Raw genomic sequence first — 25,143 nt, forward strand, 5'->3', positions numbered from 1 at the left:
ATAAATTGCCTAATAAAACAATTCAAACCTCTAACCTGATTGTTGCCTTCCTCCATATTTCTTCTGGATTCTCATCTCCTTTGCTTTCACTACATTATACTAGTTTGGCCGTAAGTACTACAGTCTCAAATGAACTGATGGTACTTTAGTTTTCTGGATTTGTGAACAGTAGCTGAATTTGATCATGTCATAAATTGAAGAATTGATGTGGAACAGTGGGAGTAAACACAGGAGCTTTATGGTGCATAAAAAAGATTTATGTCACTCATATTCACACAGCAGTATAAGGATTGGTGCAACAATGGCTGAAAATGCCTTGCTCAGAGGAACGTCAGCATGTAGCAAGATGGACATGAGGATGAAGAGGACATCAATCGACAACTTCTGATGATAAAATGACTCTCTGGAAACAGCAAAGAGCCAAAAACATCCGACAGAACCCGTCCAGATCAAGGGTGGCTTAAAAAGCACTGAAATGTTAAATACATAATATAAAAGTATGTACACTTGATGTCAATGACAAAAGTATAAGACACGATGTATGACACTGGCACGTTGCACAGCACACTAGAAAACCAAACAACAGCAAAGAGTATTTTCTCAGTTAGGAAGTAAAATGATTTAAACCAACATGTAATATGAGTCACACACTAAAGAATGAAGCGAAAACAAAAGAACAGAGTAGATTTTACTCTTTAGAACAGATGAAATTAAGCTTCTCATCATCATTTCTTTTGAACCATTGATGTTTCCCTCCCGTCTTCATGGCACCAGACATGTCACAGTCGTCCATCGGTTCATCTGAAGCCCAGTTCTTATAGCTGACCACTTCATCACTGACCCAGAACCAAAAATCCAGAGTGCAGGCGTAGTGCAGACCCATCCAGACATAATCAGTCGATGCATTCTTGACTTTCTCCTGGATCCATATCTGATCGTCCATGTTGGTGAAGGTGACCAGGTCATGGTGGTGATCTCTGCAGTAGTACAAGGCGTCCTCCCAGGTTTTATTTTCTTTGATTAAGATCACTTTATCTAAACGAAGAAGCCATGAATATGAATAAGTCTTCACAGCAAACCCAAAATAATAGTATGAACATCAAAGGTTACGACCTCTAATCTCATCAGTGTTTTTGAAATCCCTTACCGTCGTAACAGACGAAGTGTTTCTTGGCCGTGCATCTCTCACTCCTCCATCTGCCTATATAGTTAAACTTAAACAGGGCACATTGTCCACCGTTGGGTTGTTGGTCGTCGAAGCCTTTGCGCCAGTGTCTGAAAGAGAGGCCGCTTCCATCGGACCACTTCCAGGCGTCTCTGGACAAACCGAAGTGCACGTGTGCTTCATTTCCCACAGAGCTCAACACATTCTCCGATCTGGCATCCTGAAGCTGCTTCGCTCCGCTGATCATGTCTGTGTGATTCACTCTGCAGTAAATCTGAGCTTTCTGCCAGCTCCTCTTGTCTTCAATCAAGTGGTATTTCTGGTTTCTATCATTATCTGTGGAGAAAGCAAACAAAAGAAAACACATTACAGGTTGAGAATATTTGAGGAAATTTGATGATTTTGTTACACTTGCAATAACAAATCGGTACCACTTGATGAGAAATAGCTCCTCTTATAGATGGATAGTAAAAGATTTATAGATATGTTGTCAATTCATCTGTAAACACTTTATAAATCATTTATTAGGCATTAAGAGTGAGAAGGAGACTGTATGCAAAACAACTGCATTTACGAATCCTTATTGTGTTTACAAAGCAGTCTGAGGTTTGATGTACCAACTGTAGTTAAAATCTACAGGTGAACAGAAATGACTCATTATTTGGCAAGAAAGTGGAAGATTTTGTCTTCTTCTCATCCTGAATTAATGTATAATAAACAGCTACTAATGATTTATAAAGGACTTAGAAAAGAATAAATAACATATCTATAAACTGTTCATCAGCCATTTATAAAGGGAGTGGTACCGATACATCTCTCAGCCAGATGGTTTTATTAAATTACTTTCTGGGTTTTCTTATTACTCACCATCGTAGCAGAGGAAAAATTCCACATTCTGACAAGATTCACCTGCCCATGTGAAATTTTTAAACAGGTACCCGCAGTTCTCGGATATTTCAGTCGCATGTTTGTCAGTCGGTTCTCCTGGTTTCCAGTTTGTCTCACTTTCATTGAACTCCAGTCCAGGCAGAGACCAGTACCATGTTCTGGTACCATTTGTCTGATCATACAGACCAATCCAAGCTTGGTTTTTACTAGCAGCTGAGATGCTGAGGAGTCTCTTCATGCCCTTCATGTTAGTCACTGTGACCAGGTCAGTGTGTTTCTCTCTGCAGTACTGCTGAGCTTCAGTCCAGGTTTTATTCTCATTAATGTAGTGAAACTCATAGAGCTGACAGTCAATGAAGCAACACTGATCTGAAACATGAAACATGCTGGTGTTAATTTAGTGTGATTTCAGCAACACAGGCTAAATGTGATGAAAAAAATCTCGTACAAATCTTGTATTCTAGTTGTGTTTCAGATCAACTCACCCATCAGGAAGAGCAGAATCAGACTCCACTGCATCTTTGCTGTCTGATGAATTATTTTCCTCCAGCAGTTTGTCTCTGTTGGATGAAGAACATTCAAACACTTCATATCAAGGTTTGAAAAGTTGCAACCATGCTGGGAGAGCAGAGGAGTCGAAGTCAGACTGGAAACAGAACATTTAAATATCAAGCACAGAAAGAAAGCCAACACACGGACCTGGTTACCTTTCATGTCTCTTCAAACCTCCGCTTGACGTTCTGCTCGAAGCTCCTGGGTTAAACTTCGACTTCTACTGAACAGCGATCACATAAGAGCGAGTCTTTGTCAGCATTTGAATGTTCAAACGGGAGGATGGGTATGTTCTTTACAAAGGCGATAACTCTGGTCACCAGTTGGACAAGAAATGACAGAAAGTAAGAAGCTGAAGCAACTTATGCAACTTATATCAGGAAAATAACATCTGAACTATTTTAGCATCAGACTAAAAAATAAAAGAAATAATACTATGTATTAATCTCAGAAAAACTGGGGGGTTTTGTTAGATATTTAGATAAAAAATAACTGTGTTTACCTCAATATCATCTGCTTTAAGTAAATGATGAGATATTTATCCTACTGCCTGATTTGGCTGAGCTTGTTGTTCTGTCTGAGCTACATTCTGACCTTTGACCAGAGGATGTTAAAATAAAAATAGTTTAGTTTAAATTATTTGAAATTCTTACACAAGAAGATCATATATGATTCTTTATAGATTCTCTACAGCCTTCTCTTCATCTTGAGTGAAAAAGCTTAATGTCCTGCTTTTATTTTGAAAGCCAGGGATCTTACTTTGAATGTGACCACTGCGATTTTTTTCAACTGGTGTCTCATTTGTCAGCTTTTTCTATCTCAATATGCAAAATTTCAAAAATGATTTTTGATGAATTATTCTATATATTGTATATTTTGTGCAGGTAAACAACTCAGAAATCCCCGTCTCTGTTGCCGGGACAGATCTCTGATGCGTCCGCTAAATGACCAACACAGCAGGTATTTTGCATGTCTGCCTTCGTGCCGATGCAAAACATCGTGAGGAGGAAACGCAAATGTACTTACCAACCGCAATGTGACTTATTATGGCACGGGGAAATTTGTACCTTTGTCTGGTCCGCCCTCTTTTTTTTCTTTCTTTTTTTTTTTTACAGCACTCTTCTAGAATTGTAACTAGAAGAAGTGTGGTGTGAATTACATTTTGGTTAATGTTGGGGTTAGGAATAGACCAGTAATGATGGGGGTTTGTGAAAATGTCTGCTTTAGGCATAAATGTAATCACTAAAATGAATGGGAGTCATTAGTTTTTATAGAAGTACATGGATATGTGTGTGTGTGTGTGTGTGTGTGTGTGTGTGTGTGTGTGTGTGTGTGTGTGTGTGTGTGTGTGTGTGTGTGTGTGTGTGTGTGTGGGGTGTGGGGTGTGTGTGTGTGTGTGTGTGTGTCTTTGGTGTTTGAGGTGCTTTTGTTTTTTAGACAATTATCCTGCAGAGACGGACCAACCAGAAGTACAGCTCACCAGAATTGTAACTTGTAACTTAGTAAAAGGATACAAATCTACAAATATCTGACAATTCTAAGACGGATCCGGTGAATTTGGAAGTTTAATGATAAAATTCAGTGATCATCATCTGCTTAACAGTATTATTGTACAGGTGGGGACAAAATTATTGGGTTCTTTCTATCCCATTTCCTCTTTTCCAAGTTTTCTGCTAAATTGTACAGAATAAAATGTCTCAACATGTGGAAAAGTTTTCAAATGATTTATGAAGGTCTTGTTGTTTTAATCAGAATGTTATCAAGGATGAGACTATCAATCACAAAATATTGTAAAGACAACAACATACATGTACATTTCTGGGACAAGATAAACAATGTAAAATCTCAACAATTCACTTAAAAAAAAACATGTCAAGAAAAACTTATTTTCCATTTGAAGCAAATATCTAATCTAAAATTCTGCTTAACAGATCATTCCTTGGCAAAATTCAAACCTGGTTTTGTGGATTCAATTAAACCCACAAATGAAAAGGAGCACAAAGTGAAAAAAATGATAAAAAAGAAGAGGAAGAATTATTAATTAGTACAGAAGAAGTTAAATCTCTCGCTGCCGTTTCTTTTGAACAACTGATGCTCTCCTCCTGCCTCCATGGCTCCAAACTTGTTACACTCATCCTGTTCATCCCAGGCCCAGTTATTACAGAGCCAGAACCAAACTTTCAAAGTGCAGTTGTAACGCAGTCCAATCCAGACAAACTCAGTCGATGCGTTCTTGGTTTTTTCCTCGATCCATCTCTGTTCATCCATGTTGGTGATGGTGACCAGGTCACTGTGGTTCTGTCTGCAGTAGGTCAAGGCCTCATGCCAAGTTTTATTTTCCTTGATCAGGATCAATTTATCTGGCATGAAAGTACATAAAATATAAAGAATAAAACTATAAGTCTTCAATCAGAATTAATGCAACAAAAAAAGTTTCAAAAGTATCAAGGACCTTTATTTAACTAAATTTATGTAATAATATAATTAGTTAAACCACCAATAGTAAGATTCACCATAAGCTTACCAATAATGTAAAGTAAAGGTTACATTATTAAAAATATGTTTTCTCTGGTCATAAAGTTTATTTTCCTAAATGATGTTTCTTTAAGAATGTGGAGTTTTATGTTACAGTACTACATTACTGCAGCAAAAACTCACCATCATAACAGATGAAGGGTTTTCTTTCATCACAGTTCTCATTCTTCCATCTGCCTCCATCATCAAACACATTCATGGCACATTGAGTTCTGTTGAGTTTCTGATTATTAAAGTGTAGATTCCAGTGTCTGAAAGAGAAACTGCTTCCATCTGACCACCTCCAGGTGTCTCTGAACAGACCAATAAATGATTTACTCTCTGTAGTCTTCATCACTTCCTTCACTTCTTCATCCTGTAGTTGCTTCGTTCCACTGATCAGGTCTGTGTGTTTTTCTCTGCAGTAACTCTGAGCTTCCAGCCAGGACTTCTTCTCTCTAATCAGGTGATATTTATGGGTTTTATTAGTTTCTGTGGAGTGAACAGATCTGATTATCTTTACATGACTTTTGAGAAGTATCTTCAGAAAAAACATTTAATAAAGAAGCTCAATATTTTTCCTTTATTTTTTGTAAATATTAAGTTGATATGATTGATTCGATTTAGTTAGTTTTGTTATATGAGTTCTAATTTACAACATGAAACGTCTATGTCATGTGAAAAAAAGAAATTCTACACAAAACATGATATTTCTTGGATGTGTCAAGTTATGTGGGGCTGTAAAAAACACATGGAAAATTACATTCATTAGTGGAGGTCTTATAATAAAAATATTTATATTAAATTACAAAATTTTTTCCATGAATGTGAAAAGTTTCTTAACAGGTTTTATTATCAAAGATAAATGAAATTTTGATAATAAAAATGTTAAGCTTGTTCTCCGTCCATATGTGTGTGCATTTGTAGATTTGAAGAAAAAAAAAGATGTTTACATACTCTACATATATTTTAAAGGAAAAATGATATTTCAAACAAAAGACTTCAATCTTACCATCGTAGCAGAGGAAAAAAGAAGGACATCTACAGTCAACATTCAACCAACTGGCATCGTGCAACAACATTCCACAGTTGAAATACCAGTAATCCAAGCAATGCTTGTTATCTTTTGGTTCTCCTTTGATCCATTTTGTCTCACTTTCATTGAACTCCAGTCCAGGCAGAGACCAGTACCATGTTCTGTTATCATGTGTTTGATCATACAGACCAATCCAAGCTTCTCTCTTATTTCCATCTGAGATGTTGATGAGTCTCTTCATGTCCTTCATGTTAGTCACTGTGACCAGGTCAGTGTGTTTCTCTCTGCAGTACTGCTGAGCTTCAGTCCAGGTTTTATTCTCTTTAATGTAGTGAAACTCATAGAGCTGACAGTCAATGAAGCAACACTGACCTGTAAACAAAAAACATGATTCTGTATTTAGTCCAAAAAGACTGCTAGATTAAGACTTTTTGTCTTTGCAAAACCAAAACAAATGTTCTGATTCTAATTTCTGTGTGAAATGTCGTCCAGATCTCCTCAGGATTTAACTATCAGTAACTTAACAGAAACCAGAGAGTCTAGTTGTGTTTCAGATCAACTCACCCATCAGGAAGAGCAGAATCAGACTCCACTGCATCTTTGCTGTCAGATGAATTATTTTCCTCCAGCAGTTTGTCTCTGTTTGGATGAAGAACATTGAAACAGTGAAAAGCTGCAGCTCTCCCTCCACTGGCAGAGAAACCATGAGAGACCAAGACAGACAGGAAACAGAATCGACAGAAAAACTGTGTAACTTTTTCTTAACTCAAATGTGCTGACATAAAAATTATGTAAGAATATAATTAAAAGAACATTTCTATTAAACTTACATTTATTTTGGTCTCTCAGTGAATGAGTTCTCTTGATGCTCTTCTTGAAACTGTCCGAGGTGAACTGTTGGGAGCCTGCTTTCCCACATCTCTAAATAGGAACTGAATTTTACTGTTTCATATTTAAATATTCAAAGCAGAGCAGGAACATGTTTCACAAGAAAACCCTTTAAAAACTATGAAGAGGAAGGAAAAATATTTACATCCAACCAAATCTAGCCTGGGAAAATAACCAGGAAAAACTTAGACTGTCTTTTTTCATCATTGCGTGCTAAGCTGTCACATCATTGTTTGTAGTTTATCTCTTATAGTTTCTGCTTTCCTCTCTAATAATGTGTTATAGATTTCAGAACAAAATGATCAATGTGTGAGGAAAGCAACTCCAGTAAAAGATTATTTTCTCTTGCAGCGTCAAGAGTTTCGAACAAGAAATCCAGGAAAAAGCAGGAATAATCAGTTTTGCTTCACATTGAATTTAGACAAATTTCTCATATCTGTCCATTGAAAGAGTTAGTTTCTCCTCACTGTTTGATTACCGTTATTATCCTTCTTTAATGTACTTCTGGTTCAAGAACCAGCTTTTCAAAGATTCAGATTTGGATTCAAGATGATAATGATGTGCTTTCAGATCAAAGTGGAAGGAAAGCAACTACAGTATAAAAGCTGATCTTTATTTCAGCCGAAAATTTTATGTCAAGAGCTTCAAACAGGAAATCGAGAAACAACAACCAGTTTTGTTCACACTGAATTCAGATGAATTGCTCCTACCTGTCAATTGAGTCAGTTTCTACTCACTGTTTGATTCATACAATTATCTTGCTTCGTGAATTCTGTGCCACTCCAGAAAACAGTTTCTGTCCACCATGACATAGAGGGGCACATCACATCCTAACCCTATAGTCTAAATCAGCAGCGTGCACTTCAGCATAATGCTGCTGCAGAATGGTGATGGTGTTATACGCCCAAAGTCCTGAATGGCCGGCTGATCATGGTCGTTCCGCGACACATTCTTGAGGTGATGTGTCGCCTTCAGCAGTCTGTGCAGGTCTCTCTGACTTTGGCCGCAAAGAGCGGGTCATCAGACGGCTGTTGCAGTTGGGCCCATGATTCCATACCTGGAGTACGTACCGCTGCCGGTATGGCTGGAGCAGTTCTGCGGGGGATGGGAGCTTCTGCCACGGTTTGAGGGGCGATCCCGGGTCACGGAGGCGTAGTTTTGTCTCCGGTGCAGTGGCAGAGGGTCCCTGGTGTTTGGTGCGCCCCGGTGCGTGAAGCGTTTCTGGACCTCTGGCTGCCAGTTGCGCCGTCTGCCTCGGCGGTGTTGGACCGTTGTCCACCCCTCCTCTGGGTCCGGGTAAAAGTCCCAAGCCATCGGGCGGAAAATTTCAAATAAAAAAACTATAAAGCTATTTAAATGAAACTGACTGTAAAAAAAAAAGTTGTGTACGTGAACTGAATAAAAAACGTAAAAAACTGAACTTTCGACACTTGAAAGCGAACAAATTAAACAGAAATAGTAAACAAAATGCAAATCAGTAAACAAATCACTACATACAGAGAGCAACAGTGCTCCTAACCTAGTCCTAACCCCGCATCCACTTCCATGGAGTGCTGTGCCGTTTTTGGTGCTGCAAGCAGTGCTAGCATTTCAGTCTGCCTTTGCTGGCTTTTTGTGCAGAACCTGTGGCTGTGGAAATTCCCACAGGAACATGGTCTGCTCTCCTCCTCTGAGAATTGCCTTCCTTGCTCATGCCACAAAGCTGATACATGAACTCCACCATGACGTCTTTGTGCGTCATGGTCTGTGTAGTCGTATCGTGTCAGTCTTATTCTGACCCCTTCAAATAAAGTGTTGCTGAATTTAGTTTAGGCACCCCAATAACCTTTCCAACCTTTCGAGATACTTGAGCATTAATTGTCTTCACGCCCATGAAAACAATAAGAGCAGGATACAAAAAGCAAGACAGCTTTAGACAGTAAAAGCAAAAGGCATCTAAATACAGAAAGACAAGAAGAATGCTGACATGTACATCTCAATGGAGCACAAGAAAGAAAGAAATTGAAGAAATAGGGGAAGGTGTGACATACCTATGCAATCAGGGAAAGCATCATGGAAGAACAATATAATAAAATAATTTATATTGCTATTTTAATCCTGTATTTGTACTATGAAGTATTTATTTTTCATTTAGCTTTACCAGTTTTGATTTTTTTTTTTTTTTTTTGCATTTTCCCATTCAAAAGCTCAGAAGTGCAGCTGCTGAGGCAGCAGTGAGCTGAGCCTCACCTGGATTGATCAACCTGTCAAACTGCACTGGTTGCCCCTCGATCAGAGCATGTTCCTCCTTTCTGCACGCCAATAAAATGGTTAAAAAAAATTTAATATATAAACTGATTTTCATCATTTAGCTGCTAATGTGCAGTGTTTTTTGTCACCAACTGTGTGTATTTGTGTATCTTGGCCGACACAGAGAGCGAGAAAAAGGTGGCTTTGAGCACTTCAGCAGATCTTTTGCTGTGCAGCACATAATATCTATTTTTCCAAGTTTCATTGAGTTAATGGAATGATTCTACCATGGCAGCGCACCTATGGATGACGTGAAAGTACAGTCTTTTTGCCCTTCAATGTTGTCCGCATGCATGAAATTTCCACATGTGAACAATAACATGCAGTAAATCTCCAGCCATGAACTTCACCACACATCACTGTAACAGACCCTGAGGAATAGGGGAAAAGATGCGTTAATGTCTTAAACATCCCCTCACTCGGTATTTGTAGACGTGGCAAACACAGACCGAACATCTTCGCTCACTTCCTCTGCTATCTTTTCCAAACAACAATTTTAAAATAGCAGAAAATCAACATCATTCACAATTCCTTTTGTGTGATGATTGCCGATCTCTTCGTTTTTCATATAATGTTTTAATTAATCAGAAGCACCACGTTTACATCACTTTGTGTTATTCCCAAAGAGTCTTGGCAACACTTTTCATTTTGTTTCAAATATTTTTTATTTGAGAGCAGAAAACCCATTAAATATCCCAAATAGCTTAGAAGATTGAGACACTCACAAGAGCTTGCCGTCAAGAAGAAAAATGTTGGGGTTTAAAATGTAAAAAGTATTTCTTTTTTGTTTTTTTCGTTTAAGAGTTTGCTTCAGTCAGAGCTTTTAAACCCAGTTACACATGCAACATGTTTTTGTGTGTGTGTGTTGAGAAGAAGTACGGCTGACAGGATAGCTGACAAGTGTAAGACTTAATACCGAAGCAATGTTTTTGTTTTTTTTCCCAAGATTTATTAAGTATATTTTACTTTTTTCTTTAATGTCACAACATTTCATCAGCACACTTTCACAACTACTGCATCTTTTGCAGGAAATAAAATTTATGCACACATGAAAAACCATAAAGAAAAAGAAATATAAAAGATTTTATAAAAAAGAAATATTTTACAAAAAATTGTTTAAAGTCTGAAGCCATTTTTCATTTTCTGTATTATGTAATTTCTTGCCAAAATGAAATCTCTACATTTTTAGCCATTTATATAAACCAGCAACTTTATGAAAAGAAGCATAAAGGGGGGAACGCTGTTGGCAAGAGAAGAGAGAGTTAATATTTAGTACAGAAGAAGTTAAATCTCTCGCTGCCGTTTCTTTGGAACCACCGATGCTCTCCTCCTGCCTGCATGGCTCCAAACATGTTGCACTCATCACTCTGACCGTCCCAGACCCAGTTATCACAAACCCAGAACCAAACATTCATCCTGCAGTAGAAACGCAGTCCAATCCAGACAAAAGGAGTCGATGCGTTCTTGGTTTTTTCCTGGGCCTGTTTCTGTTCATCCATGTTGGTGATGGTGACCAGGTCATGGTGGTTCTGTCTGCAGTGGTTCAAGGCCTCATGCCAAGTTTTATTTTCCTTGATCAGGATCAATTTATCTGGCATGAAAATACATAAAATATAAAGAATAAAACTATCAGTCTTCAATCAGAATTAATGCAACAAAAAAGGAGTTTCAAAAGTATTAACAATTAAGAGCCTTTATTTAACTAAATACATGTAATAATGACTGTTATTAGTTGAACCACACTAACCTGGCAGTGAAGTTTATATTCTTGAAACATTTTACTAAGAATGTAGTTTTATTGTTACACATACTGATATTTTTTGAATACTCACCATCTGAATAACAGATGAAGGGTTTTCTTTCAGTGCAGTTCTCATTTCTCCATCTGCCTCCATCATCAAACACAGTCATGGCACATTGACCACTATTGATTATCTCATTATTAAACTGTAGATTCCAGTGTCTGAAGGAGAAACTGCTTCCATCTGACCACCTCCAAGTGTCTCTGAACAGACCAATATATATTGGTCTAAAGTTTTTTATTTTTTTCAGACTATTATACGTATGTAAATATTTATCTAGTGACATGTTGTAGAAAGTCATATTCAATGCAGCCTGTAGTTGCTTCGTTCCACTGATCAGGTCTGTGTGTTTCTCTCTGCAGTAACTCTGAGCTTCCAGCCAGGTCTTCCTTTCTTCAATCAGGTGATATTTATGGGTTGTGTTGGTTTCTGTAGAGTGAACAGATCTGATTATCTTTACATGACTTCTGAGAAATATCCTCAGAAAAAAAACATTTAATAAAGAAGCTCAATAGTTTTTCTTTATTTTTTGTAAATATTAAGTTGATATGATTGATTCGGTTTCGTTACTTTTGTTATATGAGTTCTGATTTAAAACTTGAAACGTCTATGACTTGTTAAAAAAAATTTCTAAACAAAACATATTTCTTGGATGTGTCAAGTTATTTGGGGCTATTAGAAAACATGGAAAATTTCATTTCATTAGTGGAGGTCTTTAATAAATAATATTTATATTAGATTACAACATTTTTTTCATAAATGTGAAATCTTCTTAACAGGTTTTGTTATCAAAGATAAATAAAATTTTGATAATAAAAATGTTAAGTTTGTTCTCCGTCCATATGTGTGTGCATTTGTAGATTTAAAAAAAAAGATGTTTACATACTCTACATATATTTGAAAGGACAAATGATATTTCAAACAAAAGACTTCAATCTTACCATCGTAGCAGAGAAAAAAGGAAGAATATCTACAGTAATCAGAGAACCATGTGGCATTCAGCCCCAAAATTCCACAGTTGTAATACCAGTAATCTTGTGGTTCTCCTTTGTTCCATTTTGTCTCACTTTCATTGAACTCCAGTCCAGGCAGAGACCAGTACCATGTTCTGGTACCATTTGTTTGATCATACAGACCAATCCAAGCTTCCTTTATATCTCCATCTGAGATGTTGATGAGTCTCTTCATGTCCTTCATGTTAGTCACTGTGACCAGGTCAGTATGTTTCTCTCTGCAGTACTGCTGAGCTTCAGTCCAGGTTTTATTCTCATTAATGTAGTGAAACTCATAGAGCTGACAGTCAATGAAGCAACACTGACCTGAGAGCAATAAACAGTATGAATTAACTTGTAGTGGCAGTTTACACAGCACATGCATTACAATTACTACAATTTGTCAGTTTTATTTTACCGGTATATGAAAATATTGAATTGAAAATTGCTTTTTAAATTAGACTTTAAAATAACAGAAACCAGAGAGTCTAGTTGTGTTTCAGACCAACTTACCCATCAGAAAGAGCAGATCAGACTCCACTGCATCTTTGCTGTCAGATGAATTATTTTCCTCCAGCAGTTTGTCTCTGTTGAATGAAGAACATTGAAATACTGAAAAGCTGCAGCTCTCCCTCCACTGGACAGAGAAACCATGAGAGACCAAGACAGACAGGAAACAGAATCGACAGAAAAAACAGTGTAACTTTTTCTTAACTCAAATGTGCTGACATGAAAATAATGTAAGAATATAATTAAAAGAACATTTCTATTAAACTTACATTTATTTTGGTCTCTCAGTGAATGAGTTCTCTTCTCTTGATGCTCTTCTTGAAACTGTCCCAGGTGAACTGTTGGGATCCTGCTTTCCCACATCTCTAAATAGGAACTGAATTTTACCGTTTCATATTTAAATATTCAAAGCAGAGCAGGAACATGTTTCACAAGAAAACCCTTTAAAAACTATGAAGAGGAAGGAAAAATAATAATTACATGCATCAAAATCTAGCCTGGGAAAATAACCAGGAAAAACTTAGACTGTCTTTTTTCATCATTGCGTGCTAAGCTGTCACATCATTGTTTGTAGTTTATCTCTTATAGTTTCTGCTTTCCTCTCTAATAATGTGTTATAGATTTCAGAACAAAATGATCAATGTGTGAGGAAAGCAACTCCAGTAAAAGATTATTTTCTCTTGCAGCGTCAAGAGAAACAGATGTTAAATTGATGAAGACTAACATGACACTGAACACATTTTCAGTATAAACTGATTGTTGCTCAAACAGCATCTCTTCTTTTCTCTGTTATTCTTCCACAATACATTTTTCTGCTGGGAAACCAGGGAATAAAAACCTGCTGTGTTTTTTCCTTCCACACCAGAAAAAACCTCAAAACATTTTGTGGTTTTCTGTTTATGTTGTCATAGTGACACATTTATACAGAATTTGGAAAAAAATCTTTATTTACATCAAATTTTTATACCAAGTTCAGTTTTTTTTTTGCATTGGTGAACGTGATGAACAGAGTTAAAAACAGGAGGCATCTCAGGAGATGTTAGAAAAATAGTTTATTATTATTATTAATATATTATTTATAATAATTATTATGATTAATTAATCATAAGTAATAATTATTGTTAATAATAATGAGTTTATTACAATAAACTTATTATAATAAATACAATGGCGCTAATAATAATAATAACAATAATATTATTACTATTGATAATTATTAATATTATTATTAATAATAATTGTGGATTATTATTAAATAATAATATTATATTATAATATAACAATATTATTATTAATAAAAATAATATTAATAATCATTATATTATTATTAATAATAATTGTTATTAATAATATAATAATATTAATGAAAATTATCAATAATGATAATAATAATAATCCAAAGATTTATAAAGGACAAAATAGTCTGAGCTCATAAAAGAGATCAAAGAAACAAAAACTGTACTGATAAAAGCAAACTGGCTGCTCAAATATAACTTTAATTAAACTTTAGCTTTAATAACATAAAGCTGCATTATGTTTAAAGTTAATTTTGAAACAAATTTATATCAGATAATGATTTCTTGGTTGTCAAGTTGTCATAGCGAAGACATTTTGAATCATATCATCTTTGTATTGAAAGTGTCATGATTTACTGAATGACACTTTATGACAACAATCATAAATATTCATGAAGACTTATTCATGTTCATGGCAGGTGTTATGACAGTCTTATTCACAACCCGTCAAATAAAATGTTACCAACTTTTCTGAACAAAGAAAACACAAATTCCCCCTGCCAGCAGGAACTAGTGGTGTCGTCCAATCAGCATGCAAGCCTGCTGAGCCCTGACCAACGTCTTTGGTCTGGCAACTCCAAGGCAGGTAAGAACCAGCAAGAAACAACAAGAGTTTGTCTTACAACAAAATTAACGTTAACTTGATATAAATACATATGTTAACTAAATGTGCACGCTAACAAATAGAACAAATGGCATTTTGCCAGAATACCAACCCAGTTATGGATAACTACAGTCCAGTCAACTATCCTGACTGAAGAAAATGTTTTGTTCGTTTTTTGTGCTAAGATTAGGTGTTTTTCTTGTTGGTGTTTTTGTTTTTTTGTTTTGTTTTGGGGGTTTTTTTGGGGCTGAATCAAAATGAGTTTATTTCACAAAACTGCAACGAAAACTCTGTTTTCCCTTCACACGAGTCACATGATCAACAAGCAAATGTTACCACTGGTGGAAATGATGAATAAAACGAAAGGAAGTGTACATCGCTCTCTGATCGGCCGGGGGACCAGGGGACGGCTCCCAGGGTTGGGCCCGTCCCAGGGAGTTCCCAGGAAATGCCAGCCTGGTTCCAGTTGCCTGGCCAAACTCCAATGAGCGTCCTTCTGGGTACACTGTTCCCAGATCCTGTATCTCGTCCAGGACTTCCCTTTTGTCACCTAACCTTACGTTAGATATGTGCTCTTCAGACTTCGTGTCTGAAGAGCACATATCTAACGTAAGGTGATGGAAGTGGAGAAAGAAATGAAACAATCACAGGCTGTGATTGAAACATGTAACCGCCTCTAAAGAGGCGGTTACATGTTTAACAGTCATTTGAAGTCATCTCTGTGGTTTCCAGACAGCCAACAATTGCCTCTAATAAGCTAAAGTACCTCTCTTCATTTAGTATTTCTTGAATCACGTCAAACTTTTCATGGTGGCTCCATTCATGAGCGAGATGCATACCTTCTCCACAGTGCAATTCCCCCCACCACAACCAATCCTACCCCTACCACCGCACCAATTCCAATAGTGAGTTTCTTCAAGAAAACTACCCTCCTTCTTTTCTTCTGTAATCACTTTTGTCTCGTCCTCCACTTCATTTACTGTATCTGTGTTCACAGCATTTGATTCTCTCTTATCCTTATCTATTTCCACTTCTATTACTCTGTTCAACACACAATCAATCAAATCCTGAACTTCTTTCTTATCCTTTTCTTTTTCCACTTGCATTACTCTGTCCAACACACCGTCAAGCACATCCTGTACGTCTTTCTTATCTTTATCTTTCTTCACTTGCTCCATTACTCCATTTAAAATATCTTCTATCACAATCTGTGACTCTCTCTCTGCCTCCAATTTTATCTCATCTTGTCGTTCCATCATTTCTAATTCCTTTTCTAGTTGAAGGACTTCATTTTCTAATTCCGCAATCTGTCTTTCCAGTTCTTCTTGTGAAAGCAGTGGAGAATAATTTGATAAATCAATCATCTCAGAAATCGTTTCTAAGTAAATCTCTTTATCCATTTTTATTGTGATTCGTTGGTTTCAAAAGTAGTCTGCTGTGGAAGCTCTTCACTGACTAAATGTGTCTGTTTCGTACCAAAATTCAAGATTGAAGTATTGTGATGTAATAGAGAGCAGCGTGATGTCACAAATTGATGTCACAGCCTCAGTAGAACAAATGGCAAACTCATCAAGTTTGAATGAAAACAATCTGGGTTTTTTTTTTGTTTTGTTTTTTTTTTACCTTATTTCAAACAAATAACATGCATACAGAGGTTAACTCAACGTCATATATTCAAATATAATAAAAAAAACAAATAAAGAACAATTACAGATATTGAGGGTGTTGATGTTAAAGTCTAGAAAGACAAAAGTTAAATAAATGTAAATATGATTTCGGGAAACATGCATTTTTATTTTTTTATTTAGATTTTTTATTTACTGTCCAAGAATAAAGTGCAATTGCACCTCCACTACATTAGGGGGCAGTGGTGCTCTCATTGGCAGAGTGTGTGCAGGGAGCATTCGCTTTGTGGTGTCGGGGTTTTGTTTGCACTGATCATGCGCGCTTTGCACACAGCGCAGATTACGAGCATGACACGGAGTTTAGCAAACCCTCAAGTGACACCATAAAAAATATTTAACAGGGATGAGAAGACAGGCGGAGAGATGGAGCTAAAGAGACAAACAAAACTCTCCCGAAAGCTAAAACGAGGAAATATGATGAAGCGTATGTATCCCGCTTGACTTGAGAGGTTTTTGCTGGTGGTTGCCGTGGTAATTATATAATATGGAAATAAAAAGAAAAAACAATGGAAACACTTTTTTTCGCCATTATGCGAGTCGCATGATCAACAATCGGATGTTGCCACTGGCAGAAATGACGAAGAAGACGACAGGAAGTGGTGTTAGGATAATGGTTTGTTTTTGTTTTCTTGTTTACTTTGTATCAACAAAACTTTTGTTGATACTTTTACTTTACTTACTTTCCTTTCCTTTCAGCCATATACCTAAAAGTATAGAAAAAAAAAGCAGAATGGATTTTACTCTACTTTTTGTAGACCAGACAAAGTAACATTTGTCAAGATTTTTTTCCCTCCACTTGTGTCCTCCCGTCTCCATGGCTCCAGACACATCACAGTCGTCCATCCGTCCAGTTCTCCTATCTGACCTCCTCATGACTGACCCAGTAAGAGAAATGTAGAGTCCAGGTGCAACGCAGTCCAATCCAGACATGACCAGTTGATTAATTATGAACTTTCTCCTGGATTCATCTCTGATCATTGATGTTGATGCTGGCGACTCGCCACATTTTATTTTATTTTTCCAGTTTTTAATTTGCCAATTTTGTTTCACATTACGTTTAGCTGAATTGTTAATTTATCTGTTTAAGACCTGGTCAATCCACCAGCGGGTTGACATATCACACGTTTTAGTGCAGCAGCTAAACAACATGAATCACAGACTTTGATGTACTTTTCAGAAATCTGTCATTCATGGAGAAAACAGCGATTTGGAGGCTTTGGAAGATGTTTTCTGGACCACATGGAGCGATTCTGTGGAATGATTCAAGTTGATCAGAAAGTTATCTTATTTTATAGCATCTTTAGAAAACATGTCGAGCATCTTGGCCATATTTGATATCACCTGTTGCAGAGAAAATATAAACAACAAGAGCGCCCCCTACCAGGCAGGAACGTTCAGCTTTGAGACAAAAGTGAATCTTCATTTTTAACTTTTTTTTTTGTTGTTGTTGAGAAATGAGGTTCACTTAACAGCGACTATTTCTGTGTTTTAGGGAGTGAATTTGATACTTGTATTTTCAAATTATGTAGATTTTGGGATTTGTTTGCGAAAACTATGACATATAGAAATGTAATGTTTGTAGAAATTGTAATTGTGTGCGAGCGCTTTTATTTTGTATTCATAATTTCTTAATAATTGTGTGCGCATTTGACCAATTATGTAAGAGTACAAAGAGTTACACATCTTTTTTTTTTTTACGGTTTACAAATCTTTACACACTTTGGATCGTTGTATGGATTATTTTCTCTCCTTAGATATTAAACCTGTTTTGTTCTGTTTACAAAATACAAACTGTCTGAACGTTAAGAGCGACAACTGAGTTTTCTGCTAAGAAGAGTTTCTTCCACCTGTCTAAATATATTGTTACGTCCACTGGGTTCGTTTATTGGGGTAACATTAAAGGAGAACACACAAGGATTTTCTAAGAAAATAATTTTATTAAATTATGCTAAAGAAATCAAACCTGAGAAGGGAATACCTGAAATGAGAAACCAAAATAGATTAACGCAAAAATATAAGTAATCAAAGTTAAGCAAAAGCCAAAACAACCCTAAAAAACAAACCATAGGACACAAACCAAACCAAATCGGGTTCTGAGGAGAGAGAGGGAAAAAGCCTCCTGATGCTCATGGCAGCTTCAATCAGGCCAAACAGCAACACCTGCCTGGAGCCATGATATTAGTTTCTACTTTAAAATTACATTTCAATAGTTTATACAGCCAAATAAACAATATTCACTTTGGAAAATGCAAACTCATGTCACCAGAGAGCAGAGTGAACTTTAACCCTTAGAACAAATGAAGTTCAGTTCCTCTGTGTCGTTTCTTTGGAACCATCTGTGTTCTCCTCCAGCCTGCATGGCTCCAGACGTGTTGCAGTCGTTCATCCATCCTGCCGAGGTCGAGTTCTTATAGCCGATCATCTTACAGACCCAGAACCAGACGTTCTTGAAGCAGTTGAAGCGCAGACCCAACCAGACGAAAGGAGTCGATGCCTTCTTGACTTTCTCCTGGATCAATATCTGTTCATCCATGTTGGTGATGGTGACCAGGTCATCATGATGATCTCTGCAGTAGGTCAAGGCCTCATGCCAGGTTTTATTTTCTTTGATCAGGATCACTTTATCTGTAACAGAATGCGAGCACAAAGAAAAAACAATTACAAGTTTGACATCAAATATAACACAAATCATAAAAACAAAAAAAACATGCAAAGAATTAAATGAACACATTAAAAAATCCTAATTTATCTGTTGTAAGTCAAAACATCTCACCATCATAACAGATGAAGGGTTTTCTTTCATCACAGTTCTCATTCTTCCATCTGCCTCCATCATCAAACACAGTCAGGGCGCATTGACCACTATTGATTATCTGATTGTAAAACTGTAGATTCCAGTGTCTGAAAGAGAAACTGCTTCCATCTGACCACCTCCAGGAGTCTCTGAACAGACCAAAGTATGCTCTATTATCTGAAGAGTTCATCAATTTCTTCACTTCTTCATCCTGTAGTTGCTTCGTTCCACTGATCAGGTCTGTGTGATTCTCTCTGCAGTAACTTTGAGCTTCCAGCCAGGACTTCTTCTCTCTAAATCATGTGATATTATGGGTTTTATTAGTTTCTGTGGAGTGAACAGATAAAAGCACATCATAATTTATAAATCTTTTTCACGATAAGCATAAAATCAGGCTCACTGGCAATGTTTTATCCAGATACTTTCATTGGACAATCTAACAAGTTTATATTTATACTCACCATCATAGCAGAGGAAATATTGAGACCACTTGCAACCCTGATCGATCCATTTAAGATTTTGATAAAGAGTCACACAGTCCTCAGATTTTGTATCAGTCGGTTCTCCTGGGCTCCAGTTTGTCTCACTTTCATTGAACTCCAGTCCAGGCAGAGACCAGTACCATGTTCTGGTACCATTTGTTTGATCATACAGACCAATCCAAGCTTCCTTTATATCTCCATCTGACATGTTGATGAGTCTCTTCATGTCCTTCATGTTAGTCACTGTGACCAGGTCAGTGTGTTTCTCTCTGCAGTACTGCTGAGCTTCAGTCCAGGTTTTCTTCTCATTAATGTAGTGAAACTCATAGAGCTGACAGTCAATGAAGCAACTGACCTGAGAGCAATAAACAGTATGAATTAACTTGTAGTGGCAGTTTACACAGCACATGCATTACAATTACTACAATTTGTCAGTTTTATTTTACCGGTATGTGAAAATATTGAATAGAAAATTGCTTTTTAAATTACACTTTAAAATAACAGAAACCAGAGAGTCTAGTTGTGTTTCAGATCAACTCACCCATCAGGAAGAGCAGAATCAGACTCCACTGCATCTTTGCTGTCAGATGAATTATTTTCCTCCAGCAGTTTGTCTCTGTTGGATGAAGAACATTGAAACACTGAAAAGCTGCAGCTCTCCCTCCACTGGACAGAGAAACCATGAGAGACCAAGACAGACAGGAAACAGAATCGACAGAAAAAACAGTGTAACTTTTTCTTAACTCAAATGTGCTGACATAAAAATAATGTAAGAATATAATTAAAAGAACATTTCTATTAAACTTACGTTTATTTTGGTCTCTCAGTGAATGAGTTCTCTTCTCTTGATGCTCTTCTTGAAACTGTCCCAGGTGAACTGTTGGGATCCTGCTTTCCCACATCTCTAAATAGGAACTGAATTTTACCGTTTCATATTTAAATATTCAAAGCAGAGCAGGAACATGTTTCACAAGAAAACCCTTTAAAAACTATGAAGAGGAAGTAAAAATAATAATTACATGCATCAAAATCTAGCCTGGGAAAATAACCAGGAAAAACTTAGACTGTCTTTTTTCACCATTGCTTGCTAAGCTGTCACATCATTGTTTGTAGTTTATCTCTTATAGTTTCTGCTTTCCTCTCTAATAATGTGTTATAGATTTCAGAACAAAATGATCAATGTGTGAGGAAAGCAACTCCAGTAAAAGATTATTTTCTCTTGCAGCGTCAAGAGAAACAGATGTTAAATTGATGAAGACTAACATGACACTGAACACATTTTCAGTATAAACTGATTGTTGCTCAAACAGCATCTCTTCTTTTCTCTGTTATTCTTCCACAATACATTTTTCTGCTGGGAAACCAGGGAATAAAACCTGCTGTTTTTTCCTTCCACACCAGAAAAAACCTCAAAACAATTTGTGGTTTTCTGTTTATGTTGTCATAGTGACACATTTATACAGAATTTGGAAAAAAATCTTTATTTACATCAAATTTTTATACCAAGTTCAGTTTTTTTTTTTTTTTTCATTGGTGAACGTGATGAACACAGTTAAAAACAGGAGGCATCTCAGGAGACGTTAGAAAAATAGTTTATTATTATTATTAATAATATTATTTATAATAATTATTATGATTAATTAATCATAAGTAATAATTATTGTTAATAATAATGAGTTTATTACAATAAACTTATTATAATAAATACAATGGCGCTAATAATAATAATAACAATAATATTATTACTATTGATAATTATTAATATTATTATTAATAATAATTGTGAATTATTATTATAAATAATAATATTATATTATAATATAACAATATTATTATTAATAAAAATAATATTAATAATCATTATATTATTATTAATAATAATTGTTATTAATAATATAATAATATTAATGAAAATTATCAATAATGATAATAATAATAATCCAAAGATTTATAAAGGACAAAATAGTCTGAGCTCATAAAAGAGATCAAAGAAACAAAAACTGTACTGAAAAAAAGCAAACTGGCTGCTCAAATATAACTTTAATTAAACTTCAGCTTTAATAACATAAAGCTACATTATTTTTAAAGTTAATTTTGAAACAAATTTATGTCAGATAATGATTTCTTGGTTGTCAAGTTGTCATAGCGACGACATTTGAATCATATCAACTTTGTATTGAAAGTGTCATAATTTACTGAATGACACTTTATGACAACAATCATAAATATTCATGAAGACTTATTCATGTTCATGGCAGGTGTTATGACAGTCTTATTCACAACCCGTCAAATAAAATGTTACCAACTTTTCTGAACAAAGAAAACACAAATTCCCCCTGCCAGCAGGAACTAGTGGTGTCGTCCAATCAGCATGCAAGCCTGCTGAGCCCTGACCAACGTCTTTGGTCCAACTCCAAGGCAGGTAAGAACCAGCAAGAAACAACAAGAGTTTGTCTTACAACAAAATTAACGTTAACTTGATATAAATACATATGTTAACTAAATGTGCACGCTAACAAATAGAACAAATGGCATTTTGCCAGAATACCAACCCAGTTATGGATAACTACAGTCCAGTCAACTATCCTGACTGAAGAAAATGTTTTGTTCGTTTTTTGTGCTAAGATTAGGTGTTTTTCTTGTTGGTGTTTTTGTTTTTTTGTTTTGCTTTGGGGGTTTTTTTGGGGCTGAATAAAAATGAGTTTATTTCACAAAACTGCAACGAAAACTCTGTTTTCCCTTCACACGAGTCACATGATCAACAAGCAAATGTTACTACTGGTGGAAATGACGAATAAAACGAAAGGAAGTGTACATCGCTCTCTGATCTCGGCCGAGGGACCAGGGGACGGCTCCCAGGGTTGGGCCCCGTCCCAGGGAGTTCCCAGGAAATGCCCAGCCTGGTGCCAGTTGCCTGGCCAAACTCCAATGAGCGTCCTTCTGGGTACACTGTTCCCAGATCCTGTATCTCGTCCAGGACTTCCCTTTTGTCACCTAACCTTACGTTAGATATGTGCTCTTCAGACTTCGTGTCTGAAGAGCACATATCTAACGTAAGGTGATGGAAGTGGAGAAAGAAATGAAACAATCACAGGCTGTGATTGAAACATGTAACCGCCTCTAAAGAGGCGGTTACATGTTTAACAGTCATTTGAAGTCATCTCTGTGGTTTCCAGACAGCCAACAATTGCCTCTAATAAGCTAAAGTACTTCTCTTCATTTAGTATTTCTTGAATCACGTCAAACTTTTCATGGTGGCTCCATTCATGAGCGAGATGCATACCTTCTCCACAGTGCAATTCCCCCCACCACAACCAATCCTACCCCTACCACCGCACCAATTCCAATAGTGAGTTTCTTCAAGAAACTACCCTCCTTCTTTTCTTCTGTAATCACTTTTGTCTCGTCCTCCACTTCATTTACTGTATCTGTGTTCACAGCATTTGATTCTCTCTTATCCTTATCTATTTCCACTTCTATTACTCTGTTTAACACACCATCAATCAAATCCTGAACTTCTTTCTTATGATGTTCTTTTTCCACTTCTATTACTCTGTTTAACACACCATCAATCAAATCCTGAACTTCTTTCTTATCCTTATCTTTTCCACTTGCATTACTCTGTCCAACACACCGTCAAGCACATCCTGTACGTCTTTCTTATCTTTATCTTTCTTCACTTGCTCCATTACTCCATTTAAAATATCTTCTATCACAATCTGTGACTCTCTCTCTGCCTCCAATTTTATCTCATCTTGTCGTTCCATCATTTCTAATTCCTTCTCTAGTTGAAGGACTTCATTTTCTAATTCCGCAATCTGTCTATCCAGTTTCTTCTTGTGAAAGCAGTGGAGAATAATTTGATAAATCAATTATCTCAGAAATCGTTTCTAAGTAAATCTCTTTATCCATTTTTATTGTGATTCGTTGGTTTCAAAAGTAGTCTGCTGTGGAAGCTCTTCACTGACTAAATGTGTTTGTTTCGTACCAAAATTCAAGATTGAAGTATTGTGATGTAATAGAGAGCAGCGTGATGTCACAAATTGATGTCACAGCCTCAGTAGAACAAATGGTAAACTCATCAAGTTTGAATGAAAACAATCTGGGTTTTTTTTTTGTTTTGTTTTTTTTTTACCTTATTTCAAACAAATAACATGCATACAGAGGTTAACTCAACGTCATATATTCAAATATAATGAAAACAAATAAAGAACAATTACAGATATTGAGAGTGTTGATGTTAAAGTCTAGAAAGACAAAAGTTAAATAAATGTAAATATGATTTCGGGAAACATGCATTTTTATTTTTTTATTTAGATTTTTTATTTACTGTCCAAGAATAAAGTGCAATTGCACCTCCACTACATTAGGGGGCAGTGGCGCTCTCAGGGAGCATTCTCTCGGTGGTGTCGGGGTTTTGTTTGCACTGAGCATGCGCGCTTTGCACACAGCGCAGATTACGAGCACGAAGTGCAGACATGAAGTTTAGCAAACCCTCAAGTGACACCATGAAAAAATATTTAACAGGGATGAGAAGACAGGCGGAGAGATGGAGCTAAAGAGACAAACAAAACTCTCCCGAAAGCTAAAACGAGGAAATATGATGAAGCGTATGTATCCCGCTTGACTTGAGAGGTTTTTGCTGGTGGTTGCCGTGGTGTTTATATAATATGAAAATAAAAAGAAAATCCAATGGAAACACTTTTTTTTGCCATCATGCGAGTCGCATGATCAACAATCGGATGTTGCCACTGGCAGAAATGACGAAGAAGACGACAGGAAGTGGTGTTAGGATAATGGTTTGTTTTTGTTTTCTTGTTTACTTTGTATCAACAAAACTTTTGTTGATACTTTTACTTTACTTACTTTCCTTTCCTTTCAGCCATATACCTAAAAGTATAGAAAAAAAAGCAGAATGGATTTTACTCTACTTTTTGTAGACCAGACAAAGTAACATTTGTCAAGATATTTTTTTTCCCTCCACTTGTGTCCTTCCCGTCTCCATGGCTCCAGACACGTCACAGTCCTCCATCCGTCCATTTCTTCTATCTGACCTCCTCATGACTGACCCAGTAAGAGAAATGTAGAGTCCAGGTGCAACGCAGTCCAATCCAGACATGACCAGTTGATTAATTATGAACTTTCTCCTGGATTCATCTCTGATCATTCATGTTGATGCTGGCGACTCGCCACATTTTATTTTTTATTTTTCCAGTTTTTAATTTGCCAATTTTGTTTCACATTACGTTTAGCTGAATTGTTAATTTATCTGTTTAAGACCTGGTCAATCCACCAGCGGGTTGACATATCACACGTTTTAGTGCAGCAGCTAAACAACATGAATCACAGACTTTGATGTACTTTTCAGAAATCTGTCATTCATGGAGAAAACAGCGATTTGGAGGCTTTGGAAGATGTTTTCTGGACCAGATGGAGCGATTCTGTGGAATGATTCAAGTTGATCAGAAAGTTATCTTATTTTATAGCATCTTTAGAAAACATGTCGAGCATCTTGGCCATATTTGATATCACCTGTTGCAGAGAAAATATAAACAACAAGAGCGCCCCCTACCAGGCAGGAACGTTCAGCTTTGAGACAAAAGTGAATCTTCATTTTTAACTTTTTTTTGTGTTTGTTGAGAAATGA

The 25,143-nt window shown here is 36.4% G+C and overlaps 1 protein-coding gene across 7 annotated transcripts in view; it reads right to left on the reverse strand.

Moving 5' to 3' along the window:
• The window catches only part of LOC129378373 (C-type mannose receptor 2-like), a 34,312-nt gene extending 13,931 nt beyond the window's left edge, over positions 1-20,381 (reverse strand). Inside the window, exons 1-5 of one of the 7 annotated variants that reach the window (XM_055058720.1) lie at positions 6,986-7,018; positions 6,720-6,794; positions 6,132-6,527; positions 5,264-5,611; positions 4,175-4,965 (exon numbers count right to left, since the gene is read on the reverse strand). In XM_055058720.1, coding sequence (XP_054914695.1) covers positions 4,643-4,965; positions 5,264-5,611; positions 6,132-6,527; positions 6,720-6,753 — 1,101 coding nt within the window. In that variant the 5' untranslated portion in view covers positions 6,754-6,794; positions 6,986-7,018 and the 3' untranslated portion in view covers positions 4,175-4,642. Of the gene's footprint in view, positions 1-4,174; positions 4,966-5,263; positions 5,612-6,131; positions 6,528-6,719; positions 6,795-6,985; positions 7,019-10,115; positions 10,924-11,164; positions 11,564-12,075; positions 12,454-12,639; positions 12,647-19,475; positions 19,823-20,037; positions 20,163-20,304 lie in introns of those variants that run through there. The other 6 variants (XM_055058714.1, XM_055058715.1, XM_055058718.1 and 3 more) reach the window with 6 other exon arrangements.
• Between the last annotated feature and the right edge of the window lie 4,762 nt (positions 20,382-25,143).

This window comes from Poeciliopsis prolifica, unplaced genomic scaffold, assembly GCF_027474105.1.
Source record: "Poeciliopsis prolifica strain line A6 unplaced genomic scaffold, Auburn_PproV2 SCAFFOLD051, whole genome shotgun sequence".
Classification (NCBI taxonomy): Eukaryota; Metazoa; Chordata; class Actinopteri; order Cyprinodontiformes; family Poeciliidae; genus Poeciliopsis; species Poeciliopsis prolifica.